The 13,811-nt window shown below is 38.1% G+C and overlaps 2 protein-coding genes across 4 annotated transcripts in view; both read right to left on the reverse strand.

Moving 5' to 3' along the window:
• The window catches only part of PAK2 (p21 (RAC1) activated kinase 2), an 88,945-nt gene extending 80,908 nt beyond the window's left edge, over positions 1-8,037 (reverse strand). For 2 of the 3 annotated variants that reach the window (XM_087861537.1, XM_087861538.1), the window contains exon 1: positions 7,728-8,037. The gene's annotated coding sequence lies outside the window, so the exon portion shown is untranslated. The remainder of the gene's footprint in view (positions 1-7,727) is intronic. The other variant, XM_045812758.2, reaches the window with a different exon arrangement.
• Positions 8,038-10,085: 2,048 nt separating this feature from the next.
• PIGX (phosphatidylinositol glycan anchor biosynthesis class X) overlaps positions 10,086-13,811 on the reverse strand; it is a 35,701-nt gene continuing 31,975 nt past the window's right edge. Inside the window, exons 6-7 of the mRNA XM_045812597.2 lie at positions 13,253-13,353; positions 10,086-10,628 (exon numbers count right to left, since the gene is read on the reverse strand). Of these exons, the coding sequence (XP_045668553.2) occupies positions 10,485-10,628; positions 13,253-13,353 (245 nt within the window). The 3' untranslated portion in view covers positions 10,086-10,484. The remainder of the gene's footprint in view (positions 10,629-13,252; positions 13,354-13,811) is intronic.

A 13,811-nucleotide genomic window follows, 5' to 3' on the forward strand; every position in this document is an offset into this window, starting at 1 on the left:
TTCATATAGTAACAAATTTGAAAATCAAAAAATATTATAACCTGGAAAAATACAAATGATCAAAACTGACTTATAAGAAAGTAAGGATTCAAGATTCTACAGAAGTAACTACAGAAGTTACCATATGGCCTATATACTCCTATTAAACTAAATTTCTGAGATTTTTTCCTACTCTTTCAGTAAATTCTAAAAATATTCTAAGATATTCTAAGACAATTATCGCCTATCTTACTGAACCATGTCTTGGAAATTCTGGCCAATATAATAAAGCCCTAAAATAGAAATAAATATTGTGACTCCTGGAAAGGAAGGAAAGGTTACTATACTATTTTCAGACAAGACAATGAACCTGGAAAACAAAAGTAAATAAAATTTTATTGAAGACCGGTAAAATAATAAAAATACTGGACACAAATATCCAGTTACGTCTGCATACTTATCAGAAGTAAATCAAATTAACCAAAACAAAATAATTTTAATTTAAACAAGAAATGCAAATTAAACTAGATTTTTATTTGCCTAAGAATAAGTAAATTCTATTAATTTCATTAAAAATGATGGCTGCTTCATTGAGGATAGCAATAAAAAGGGATACACACAGCCAGTGATGATACACAGCAAACTTTCCTGAAGGATAATTTAAGACTGTTAAATGCTTATACCTTTTCATTCAGCAATTCCACTTCCAGGAAAATATTCTATAATAATCAGGTATGAATAGAAAACTATTCATTATAACATTATTTTTATATAAAATATTGGAAATAACTTACACATTCAGCAACCGGAAAAGAGCGAGTAAGGCAGAGCTGTACAATGGAATGCGAGGCAAACATTAAAAGATGATTTTAAGAGAATTTTTAACAAAGGGAAACTTTCAAGATTTAGCAAGATAACAAATTATACAGAACAAGATTCTAATTTTATAAAAGTTAGCTATGTACAAACACACACACGCACATATACATATATAAGAAAAAGTAAGCTATGTGTACACACACACACATATATAGAAGATATATATATATATATATATGAAAAAGTACTGGTAAGAAGCATAACAAAATATCAACAGTAGTTATCCATATATAATGGAATAAGAGGCTAAAAAAAAAAAAGGCAACTTTATTCTTTTCAAGTATTTAATCAGAAAGGTGAAAAAAGTTCAGGAAGAATTTATAATAGAGATATTTTATCAAACATCTAGCTCTATTTCCACTATTTTTTGTGGCAATGTAACTTCTCCTTTAAAAATTTGCTCTTTAGAGCACCTGAAATTTTGTTTAAATGGTTTACCCACCTCTTGCTGCTCAGGTGTTTATTATGTAACAATTTTGTTTCACTTATAAGCCTATAAATCACTAAATAAACTCAAATTAAGAACATTAATTAAATATTTAAAAGCTGAGAATATATCTTAAAATACACCTTGTTCTTCCCCCCCTCCCCACTGCATAGAGCCCAAAGCGGGGCTTGAACTCAAGACCCTAAGATCAAATCTGAGCCAAGACCAAGAGTTAGATACTTAACCAACTGAGCCATCCAGGTGTCCTAAAATATACCTTTTCTTATGAAATAAGTGCAAGGCCAAAATAAAACCTTCTAGCTTTCCAGAACCTATTAAGCATTTACATAAAAAAATATTACCAATGTAACAGCTTGATCAGAAAGATGTGAGGAAGAACTCAGTAATGCGAATGTATCACTTTTAACCAACACTAGTGAGTTTGTCCTTGCATCTCCCTCTTTGATTAGTTTCAACTAGCAAAAATTGAGAAATAACTCTCATTTCCAGATAAATAACTCATGCTTTCAGCATACCACAAATAAAATTATGGATTAACATGTTAAGAAAATATATAAGAATATCTATAACATAGTGGAGATAAAGAAAGATTCCCAAAGAGAGATACACTCAAAAGCAGAAATTTGAAGGATGAGGATGAAATCAGTAGATGACAAGAAACAGGGGTCAAGGGTGCCTGGGTGGCTCAGTCAGTTAAGCGTCTGCCTTCGGCTCAGGTCATGATCCCAGGATCCTGGGACTGAGCCCTGAATTAGGCTCCCGGCTCAGTGGGGAGCCTGCTTCTCCCTCTCCTTCTGCCTCTCCGCCTGCTTATGCTCTCTCTCTCTGTCAAATACTCTCTCTGTCAAATAAACAAATAAAATCTTAAAGAAAGAAAGAAAGAAAGAAAGAAAGAAAGAAACAAACAAACAAACAAACAAACAAACAAACAAACGGGCCAAAGGGGCATTTTTTTTCCTTTTCAGATGTGAGGCTTACAATAAGACCATTACAATATTACTCCCTGAATTTTTATAATTGATTTCACAGCAACCGAAAACTCTTAACATTTTTTCTATACTTGTATTTCATTTCAGTAACCAAGCTATTTTATATTGTTAAAACTCTTACATGCCCCCACACAAATTTCAGAAGGATTAAGATTAAAATACAATTATTATTTTTTAAAGTTTTATTTAAGTAATCTCTACACCCAACAGGGGGCTCAAACTCACAACCCTGAGATCAAAGGTCGCATGCTCCTCCAACTGAGCCAGCCAGGTACCCCAATACAACAATTATTAAAAAGAATGTTTTTTGATAAAGGTAAAATGGGAAAGATCTTCCTAAAGAGAAGGTATTATGTATGAAGAGCTTCTACAATTTGATGAGGAAGGACAGACTGATACAGACTTTTGGACAACAACTTGGCATTTATCGAAACTTAAAATGCACGCTTAAGAATGCTTTTTATGGAAATACTTGTATATATGCACAAAAATACAAGGAAGTTCATTAAGGCTCCAGTTTTACTTGCTCCAAATTGAGAGAATAAAGACTGTCCCTGACTTATCATGGTTTCACTTACAGTTTTTAGTCTTTAGGAAGATATGAAAGTGAAGTTTTCACATTTAGTAGGAACCATATTTTGAATTTTGCTCTTTTCCCGGGGTTGGAAATACGCAGTACCATACTGTATTGTGACACTGGGCAGTGGCAGCAAGCCACAGCTCTTAGTCAGCCACGTGATCAAGAAGATAAACAACTCATACACTTAAAACCATTCTATTTTTCACATTCAGTACACTACTCAATAAAGTACATGAGATATTCAACACTTTAATATAAATTAGGCATTGTTAGAGGCTTCTGTCCGGCTGTAGGCTAACCTAAGTGTTCTGGGCACGTTTAAGGTAGGCTAGGCTAAGCTATGCTTTGCCTTATGCCATTTTCAACTTACAATGGGTTTATCGGGACAAAACCCCCTTGTAAGTTGATGAAGATCTGTACAGTAGTCCCCTCTTACCACGGTTTCTCTTTCTGCAGTTTCAGTTACCAGCAGTAAACTACTGCCCTGGATCCCACTTCTGATGTATTGCCAGAAGGTCAATAGAAGCCTATCGCTACATCACACTGCCTACGCCATTCACCTCACTTCATCTCATCACGTAGGCATTTTATCATCTCACATGATCACAAGAACCGTGAGTACAGTCTAATGAGATATTTTGAGATAGACCACATTCATATAACTTTCATTATAGCATATTGTTATAACTGTTCTATTTCATTATCAGTTACTATTGTTAATCTCCTACTGTGTAATTTCTAAACTAAACTTTATCACAGGTATGTATATGTAGGCAAAAACATATTAAATATAGGCTTCACTCTATCTGTGGCTTCAGGCATCCACTGGAGGTCTTGGAACATATCCCCTGTGGATAAGGGGGGATTACTGTAACATAAACAACCATGAATAATGAAACAAAGTACAATGGACTGTATCATGACGGTTAAAAAGATGAAGTACAACTATATGTATGGAGATGGAAAACAATATGTAATAACCACAACTTTTATTTTTTTTTTATTTTTTAAAGATTTTACTTATTTATTTGACAGAGATAGAGACAGCCAGCGAGAGAGGGAACACAACCAGGGGGAGTGGGAGAGGAAGAAGCAGGCTCCCAGCGGAGGAGCCTGATGTGGGGCTCGATCCCATAACGCCGGGATCACGCCCTGAGCCGAAGGCAGACGCTTAACCGCTGTGCCACCCAGGCGCCCCTGTCCTGTTTCTTAATAATCTTCGCTACTTTCCAAATTTTCTATAAGAAATATGCATACTTTTTAAAATTTGAAAAACTTGTATTTGAAAAACCTGTATTTTATATCAGTAATCAGTAGCAAAGCTTTTTTTCCCAAAAAAACAATTTCTAATTTAACAGTTATGGTCTCAGAAAATTGATCCTGAGATCCCAATCTCTTCCAGAAAGCACACTCTTTTTTAAAAGATTTTATTTATTTGAGAGAGTGAGTGAGTGCACCACGCAGGGGGAGGAGCAAAGGAAAAGGGAGAAGCAGACTCCTCACTGAGCAGGGAGCCGATGCGGGACTTGATCCCAGGACCTCAGGACCATGACCTGATCTGAATGCAGACATTTAACTAACTGAGCCACCCAGGCGCCCCTCCAGAAAGCATTCTTAAATCTAAGTTTGGAAGCATAATATTTGCTACACAAGCAATTAAATGTAAAACCTATTTTATTTTATTTTTTAAGATTTTTCTTTTATTTGAGAGCAAGAGAGAGCCAGAGAGAGAGCACGAGTGGGGTGAGGGAAGGAACAGACTCCCCGCTCAGCAGGGAGCATGATGTGGGGCTGGATCCCAAGACCCCAGGATCATGACCTGAGCCTAAGGCAGATGCTTAACCAAGTGAGCCACCCAGGCACCCCTAAAACCTATTTTAGAATGGAATATTAACTAATCTTTATTAAGAACTTAAGCACTGTATTTGTAAAGTACTTTACCTGCATTATCTCATTTGCTTTAAATAGCCCCATGAAATTTGTATTATATTGTTATTACTATCAATCCCCATTTTACAGAAGAAAACCAAGTCCTGGAAAGAGTACATGTCTTATTCAGGGTCAAGCAGAAGAGCCGTCATTCAAACCCAGGTCTCCAGCACCTAACCATTTGAGACACATGGAATGGTAAGTACTAATGTACCTCAGAGATAATAATAGGCTAGAACTCTGAAATCCCTCATGAATGTTCAGAATGACTATTCTTAAATAGGTTAGTGATCCTAAAATGAAGAAGTAGTGAAAATTCTGATCGCAGAAGAAAACAATCAGTATTTCTTCAAGGCAATGGGGGCAATTTTTCCTTGTCTTTCTGCTTCTACCAAGGTAAAAGAAGGATACAAGGCCCAACTCAGATTTGTAAGTAACTTACCTGCCCTCTGACTAGTCTGGAATTAGCCCTCTAAGTAACTGGAAGGGTTTTTGAAAACAAACCGATCAGAATCCCGAAGCCTTAAAGCCTTGAACAAGACCTAGTTTCAAGTTTTAATCAAGAGGAGAAATTTTAAAAAGTCAGAAGAAACATTACACTCAATTATTAGAATCGATATTGACAGAAGAAACAGGAATGACTTTAAAGTATCTACTTACTTTATCTTTATCTATTTGAACAAGCTCTTTTTTAAAAAGCGTAATTAAAAAGAAATATACACCACTGTTAACCATGCCTATTTGGAAACCTGCCTATCATAAAGATCAGAGAACCACTGGAACCCCTATTCATTTGTTTAGTAGATACATTCCAAATACAAACTTACTGTTACGTTATGATTTGGGGTTTGCAAGGTTAGTATTAAATGTCACAAAGTCCAGAAGAATAACACTCTTTTTGAATAATGGTAAACCAGGAATCAAAGCCCTAAGTGAAGAGGAATATCCAGTAACTCTTCCTTGGTAAAAATATCTGCTTATAGAAGAATGGACAGAGAAGCTGACATCAACAGACCAAATTTCACACTCCAACATTTCTATACCTCAGCCCCTTTGGCCAACAAGACCTCTCAAGTTAAGGACAACTGACACTATCAAATGGCAGTATTAAAGCTCAGTACTAAGTCACTTAGGTAAAAGTGGAGTATTTAGTGAAAGCAAAATTCACTGAATTTAGATTAATGTCTTTCACCAAACCCTGAAAGTGGGCTTAAGACCTACATATATTACAGGTCAAAAACATTTGAAGGTTCATATTTCACAATGTAAATCAGTGTTCTTGGTTGATTAATAGCTAGAAAGACTTAAAAGCTAAGAATGAAAGAACTGCCTTAAATCAATACGCTGTATTGGGGTGCCTGGGTGGCTAAGTCCTTGGGCGTCTGCCTTCGGCTCAGGGCGTGATCCCAGGGTTCTGGGATCGAGCCCCACGTCAGGCTCTTCCACTGGGAGCCTGCTTCTTCCTCTCCCACTCCCCCTGCTTGTGTTCCCTCTCTCGCTGGCTGTCTCTATCTCTGTCAAATAAATAAATAAAATCTTTAAAAAAAAATCAATACCCTGTATTAATAGAACATGAACAAAGCTTTCCATTTATATGTATGCATATATATATATATATATATATATATATATTTCCACATATCCATAAAAGATACTTAGAAGTTAGTATGAGTATGTTTTACAAATGCCACAGACCTTCTGACAAAGTTGACAAGTTCTAACCTGCTTTAAAAATTACTATTCACTGCCTTCATCCCAATCTAATTTTATTTAATGTTATTCTTTTGGATAACCCTACAAAAACAAAAGCCCCCAAGCAAATTCTTGTACATTTCAATATCCTGCCTACTTATAAGAGCGGAAGAGTCAAACAGAGAAGGGGAAAAAACGTGACGTGCACAACCTTGATCCAAAACACAGCTCGTCGTAGTCTAATTTTAGGCCTAACCATTTTGATTGTCTTTTACAGAGGTTAAAAAGAAAACAAACAACTATAGATAACTTGTAAAGTAGAACTGAAACAATTAGATCAATGGGAGTTGGCATGATTTATCCAGGAGGAAATAAATCACGCTCGGAACTGCCTCGAGTATTCCTATTAAAACGAAGATAAAAGGACCACACCAACCGACAACAGAAATTACTTTTCACACTTTAGTTCTGGGATGACTTTATCTTTAAAGAATTAGCCAAAAGGCTGAGTCCACCGGAGACTCTGTAGCAACGTCCTACGTGTGTTGTTTTAAAGAAAGCCAAACATGGAGAAAAGCCAACCTTCACCTAAATTACCTAAAGAAGCAACTATTCACCTCCTGGCTGAAGATCAAACAAGAATCACGAGAAGATCCGAAAGTTTTGTTCTTAGGCAAGGCCCTCAAATCCTCGGAAAACTATACTTTTCTACTAACGCGTAATATGGAAGAGATTACACATTGTAGTTTAGAAAAGAGTAAAGGGACTAGAAAAAACACGCCTAACCAATGAAACTAAGATGACCAGAGAGGTAGCAAGGAGGGGCTGGGACTCAGTAAGACAGGAAAAATCGAGGACTAAAACTCGAGACGCGAGGTCGAACACTAAAGTAAACTGAGAACAGGAGGACCGTGAAACGCGAGGGAAGGGAGACCGAGAGTGGACAGAGCCTGTGGCGCGACACGGCCCTGGGCAGGGCTGGGTCCAGGAAGAGTTAGACTTCGCCAGCCTAGCGAGCTTCCCATTTCGGGCTAAAGCCGAAGAAAACGGCCCTGGGGAGCAGACAATGAGCCACCGCCCCAGGAGCCGCGGCTCCAGGCACGCAGGTGGCGGCTGCCCCGGCGCTACCCCCGGCAGGTAGGCTGCTGCGGGCCGCTCGCGCCGGCCAGGCCTCGGAGAAGGAAGAAGGAAGAGAGCGACGGCCCGCGTCCCGGCCTGTCTGCACACTTACCTCAGGCGAGGAAAGGTCCCCGCCCCAGCGAAGCGCCTCGGTCCGAGCTCCCGGCGGGCTCTGGAGCCGCCCCGGGCAAGCGCGCCGCGCGGGGCAGGCGGGGACGGAAGGGGAAGCGGGGCGGGAAGACAAGCCGCGCTGGAGCGCAGTCGCTGCTACCGCTAGGCCGAGCGGCAGCCGAGCCCCGCGGGCGCCGGGAGGGGAGGGCAGGGAGCCTTCGGCAATGGCGACGGCCCGGGCCGGAGGGGAAGCGGAACAACCGCCGCCGCTGCGCGTGGCCACAACCCTGGGGGAGGGCGACGGCGGGGAGCGGGCAGGGGCGGGGCCAGAACACCGCCCCTCGCCGGCCCAAGCCCGGAGCTCCACGGGGCGGAGACCCGCAACACCTCCCGATGGGCGGGCTCGCGCGGGGGCTGCTGGGAGTCGTAGTTTGGACACGGGCATCCCGCTCTCCTCGCTTTCTTCTTTTTTTCCTTCTTGGCCATGGGAGGGGCGGGGAGAGTGTTCTTTAAATTGAGAAAGAGAGACAGTCCCTCATTTAATTTAGCATTGTCTCCATTCAGGTCTGTGCCAAAGATGCTGACCAACATTACTGTTATATAAATCTGCTACAGTGTATTTGTTTCTGGGAATTCATCCATTATCCATTTTGCATTTTACTTTCAAACTCTTACTATGTTTTGCTGCTAAAGTAAGTCCCAACTCCTTAAAATTAAGGCCTTCATGTCTTATCCAGGGAGGAGTTCGTCAATGTATTCACTAATTCTACAAACATTTGAGCATCTAAAATATATCACTTAGGTATCAGGGATACAGGGTGGACATAAATCACTTTGCCTTTGTGGAGCTTACAAATATGCAAACACAATAATTAACTAGTGATATCTGGTATGAGAAGAAAACTGGGGAGATTATTTTGGATTGGGTGGCCAGAGAAAGCATCTTTAGGGAGGCAACATTTAAGCTGAGAATAGAAGAGAGGCATGAGAAGCTCCTAGGAGAAAGCATTATAGGCAAAAGGAGGAAGAAAAAGGCTTGCTATGATCAGTTAAGAAGACCTGTGTAGCTTGAGTTTATTGCAAGAGTAGTGTACTGTGAAAAAACACTACAGTAGACAAGATTCAGGTCAAGAAGGATCTTGAATGCCATGCTAAGGAGTTTGGATTTATGCCAAGAAGCTATTGAAGAGTTTCAAGCTGGGGCATCTGGGTGGCTTAGTCGTTAAGCGTCTGCCTTCGGCTCAGGGTGTGATCCCAGCATTCTGGGATTGAGCCCTGCATCAGGCTCCTCTGATGGGAGCCTGCTTCTTCCTCTCCCACTCCCCCTGCTTGTGTTCCCTCTCTTGCTGGCTGTCTCTGTCTGTCTGTCAAATAAATAAATCAAATCTTTATTTAAAAAAAAAAAGAGTGTCAAGCAGGGAAGTGAAGTTATCTGGCTTATACTTCAAGATCACTAGATTGCTATGTGGAAAATGTAGTATACAGATGCAAGAATAGAAGGGAAATGAACTAGAAAGGCAGTAATCTTGGCTGATACTAGGGACATAGTGGAAATGGAGAAGGTAGCTAGACTGTGCTTATGTATAGATGTAGAATAAAAACCCCATGATGTAGAGAGAAAGGAATCAAAGATCAATATGGCACACTATTATTAGATAACCTGAAAAACAGTCCCATTTATTAAGCACATTGAAATGCTGGATAAAAAAGAACATCCCTTCAAAGGCATAACTAAGCTTTCAAGAAAGAAAGAGTGATACCTCTGATAGTCTTCCAGACTCCACACAACCTAATGTGGGGCTTGAACTCAAAACCCCAAGATCAAGAGTTACATGATCCACTGACTGAGCCAGTCAAATGCCCCATGCCTTTTTATTTTTTAATTAGCTCATAGCACTTATTTTCTAATTTTCCCCCAAGAAAAATAGAATAAGAGCTTTTGTTTAAAAAAATTCACTGAAGGTACAAAAAAGAGGGGCACCTGGCTGGCACAGTCCGTGAGCATGTGACTCTTGCTCTCAGGGTCATGAATTCAAGCCCCAAGTTCGGCATGGAGCAAAAGATACAAAAAAGATTTTTTTTGTAAATGTACAACTTAATAAAACATACTCTAAAATGACAATCTGAATTGTCTTCCTGACAAATTCAGTACTAAATCAAATCTAAGTCTTAGTACTTAGTTTCATTAAACCAATTCATATATTCAAAACAGTATAATAAAATACAAAAGGAGAATGGAAATGCTTTAAGGAATAATCAATCTTGATATTAATATTTCTAAGCTTTCCTACTTTGTTTTCTTTAAACTCTGGATGAATAACTTTAATGTTTTCACAAAATTAATGTTTAAATAAACTGATTCATCCAAAATATTTTATTCTTGTTTATAATGATTTTCTCAATTTTTAGCTGAAATTAAAATGCTTCTGTTCATAAAATGAGAATAATTTCTCTGTAACACATGAAGTACTCATTTTCATAACCGAAATGAAGATAAAATCACTTTTCACAAAATAAATATTAATTTGACAAAATTAAGTTTCCTCTTCTATTGGCACTTGCTTGAAGATTATCAAAGGTCTATACAACAGAGCACTAAATTCTGGAATTGGTTGAAAATGATCCAAAATTTCCTCTAGTACACATAATTTTAGCCATAAATGAAGACAAAAGCAAGGACATAATTCTAGAAGAACACTTCTAATCCCAATAAATAGGTCTTATTTAGGTTTATGGAAAGCATTAAACTCCATAAAACTTATAGGGAAAAATGGCCATATTTGAAAACAGCCACAAGGATCAGAGTAGAACACAGGATGGTAATGAGCAGAGTCACAGAACATACTAAAGAGGTGTGTATAGTCAGTCCCACTGGAACCTGTAGAGTCACATTCTTATATACCTACAGAGAGAGGGAGAGAGAGAGAGAGAGAAGTTAGAGACATTTAAAATGCATGCCCTAGGGTGAGACCACTATTTCTTTGACTTTTAACTTAATTTTTTTCTTGTAGTATCTTTCGGCCAAAGCTACACTACACGTAACATTATTGTTTGAGTGATTCTTTTGGATTCAACATTTCATTTAATATAACAGAATCAGACTCAATAACAATAATCCTTAAGTTCTCATTAGTTTTGACTTCTACTTTCTACCGATGCTGGCTACCTCCCATTGTCATCTCTATAATCAATATAAATATTTACTTCCTTTTAGTACGTTTCATATTAGAATATAAAATTTTCTCTCAAAGTCCTAAAGGAAAACATTAAAACAACAATAAAGCTAAAGTATCCATTCACTCGTTTTGTTCTCTCTCCAAAATACCTTTAAAAAGCTGTTATTCACAAATTACACAACTGAATGTGTCTTTTACTGTTAAAACATCAAAGTTGTTGTCATCCTGACCAGCAAAACAAGTTCTCCTACATTCAACATGGTTTCTATTTTCTATTTGGTTTTGAAGATAAAGGGGGTCAATTAGAAACTCTAGGAAATTTTATGGTTTAAAATAGGTTTTTAAAAACACTAAAATTTAGTTAACTTGGGAATGCTCTTATTTTTGGTTCCTTTTCATAAATATCTAGAGTATAATTTCACAGCCCAAACAAATGTTACCAACATAATCTGTAACAAAGCCACCTGAAAATTATCTTTCCAAAAAATGGTATCTTAAATCAACAAGCCTTAATGTAGCTCACCACCTTAGTAATGGTCACCTATTTTTCTGGTATATGTAAACAAGAAATGTTAACACACACATACAATTCAAAGGGCTTAATTATGACCTCTTCTTTCAAGTTACATGGTCTAAAAGAGCACTGAATTCAAAACGTTTTAATAGGGTAATTACTTATTTCCTAGCAATGCACACTACCAATATTTTAAATAAATAAATCGTAAACACTAATTATACTCTTCATTCACATAAGAAAATCACATGTAGGGGCGCCTGGGTGGCACAGCGGTTAAGCGTCTGCCTTCGGCTCAGGGCGTGATCCCCGTGTTATGGGACCGAGCACCACATCAGGCTCCTCCGCTATGAGCCTGCTTCTTCCTCTCCCACTCCCCCTGCTTGTGTCCCTCTCTCACTGGCTGTCTCTGTCAAATAAATAAATAAAATTTTTAAAAAAAAATAAAGAAAAAAGAAAATCACATGTAATTCTCCAGATGTATTTTAGAGTTTGAAAAAAGATTCGGGTTCCATATGGTAATGGAAATCTACTCAAAAGCAACTCTATATTGCAAAAGATATTAGCACAGTCCTACATCTCACCAATTGTCAGCTCTAAGAGAGTTCCCCATTACAAAATAGCAGTGCTTTGAAGTAAGCCTTCACCATATTTCCTAGGCTAGCTGGTAGACAGATTTCAAAGCAACTCCAAGGAAGATACTTCAAATCTAAATATCTACATATGAACAAATCTGCTTTCTGTTTATCTGACTGACAGTCTGTCTGTTGGTTTGACATTTTAAAATCATTTTACTTTTATTGCAGGCTCATTTGACTCCTTGTAAAAGTAAATGGTAAAAATGATGACACAAATTGTGCTATTCCACCAAAGGAAGCAGGCCTTGAAGAGAATTAGGGTCAAAGAGAAACACAAACGGATATTACAAGCATCAGTTAAAATGCAGCTCATAAAAGAGGAAGGAAAGGACAGAAAAAGAGGGAAAGAAAAGAGATGGTTGTATAAGACTCACCACGCTGGAGAGAGGGAAGTGGACCATGTTAACTAAAGAAGGTAAAGAGAAAACTGTACACTCCTTAGACAAAGCCAATGTTAATGAAGTAAGAATACTTACCTAATTTATTAACTGAAAACAAGGTCGGAAGTCAAAACTGTAAAAATGGCTGGCCACAACCTGGATTTAGACATATAAATCGCAATAAAACTGTCTAGAAACTCTATCGCAGTTGAAATACTACTACTTGGAGTCTTTAGTTCCTTTTTCTCACTTGTTCTGTGCCATATAATGAAGTTAACGAATTGATTTTGTTGTTCAAAAATTAATAGAAAGTTCTAAATAAAATAAAGTTGTACTGATGAAGTAAAACCAAGAATGAATCCAGACCATACCACACACAAAAATAAACTCAAAATGGATTAAAGACCTAAATATGAGACATTAAACCATCAAATCCCTGGAAGAAAACTTAGGCAGTCATTTCTTTGACATCAGCCATCGAAACACTTTTCTAGATAAAGTAAAACCAGATGGACACAGCACTGTGTTTCATTGCCACTCCACACCTTTAAAAAGCATATTAGCTATACTTAGGCTCTGGACCAATGAGGTGTGGAACTAACCCTAAATCTCTCCAGTCCCCAAATTAAATGATTCTATGACTCTATAGAAATGAGGAACCACTATTGCCATTAGTAGCAAAGAAACAACATTAAAAACAAACAAAAAACAGCTTTCAATGGTAGGATATAAAATGCTAATCCCTTAAATGTGGCAGAAACATTATGAGTTTTAAATAATGCAGCATGATCGAAAAACAACATAAAATATTAACTTACTGATTTATATTTCATATTGTTCCATTGGCAGATATCCTTATTCTTCAAAGCACAAGGAGCTGCCACTTGTTTCTGAGCCCAGCATTTCAAAATTGGAAACTCTGAGAAAGAGTGGTAGAACATCGTATCAGAAAACCAGCATCTGGACTAGACGCTAGGCCAGTCTTTCATGTTGAGGCATGAGTACTCAAACACTTTGCTACACAATGTACATGACCTGAATCTATCTATCACATGCTGTTTTACAAGACTGCAGAAGCTAAGCATGAGTTCTTAACAAATCCCATTACAGTAAGTGCCACTTTTTTTTTTTAAGATGTTATTTATTTATTTGAGAGAGAGAACAAGCAGAAGAGAGAGAGAAGCAGACTCCCTGCTTAGCAGGAAGCTGGAAGTGGGGCTCGAACCCAGGACGCAGAGATCATGACCTGAGCCGAAGGCAGACACCCAACCGAGCCACCCAGGCACCCCCAGTAGGTACCATTTTTTAAAAAATTTAAACTTTTTCTTAAGTGTAACATATGTTCAGAAAAATGAACAGATCCTAAGCATACAACTA

Source organism: Ursus americanus, chromosome 4 (genome assembly GCF_024610735.1).
Source record: "Ursus americanus isolate L20-20 chromosome 4, mUrsAme1.1.p, whole genome shotgun sequence".
Taxonomy (NCBI): Eukaryota; Metazoa; Chordata; class Mammalia; order Carnivora; family Ursidae; genus Ursus; species Ursus americanus.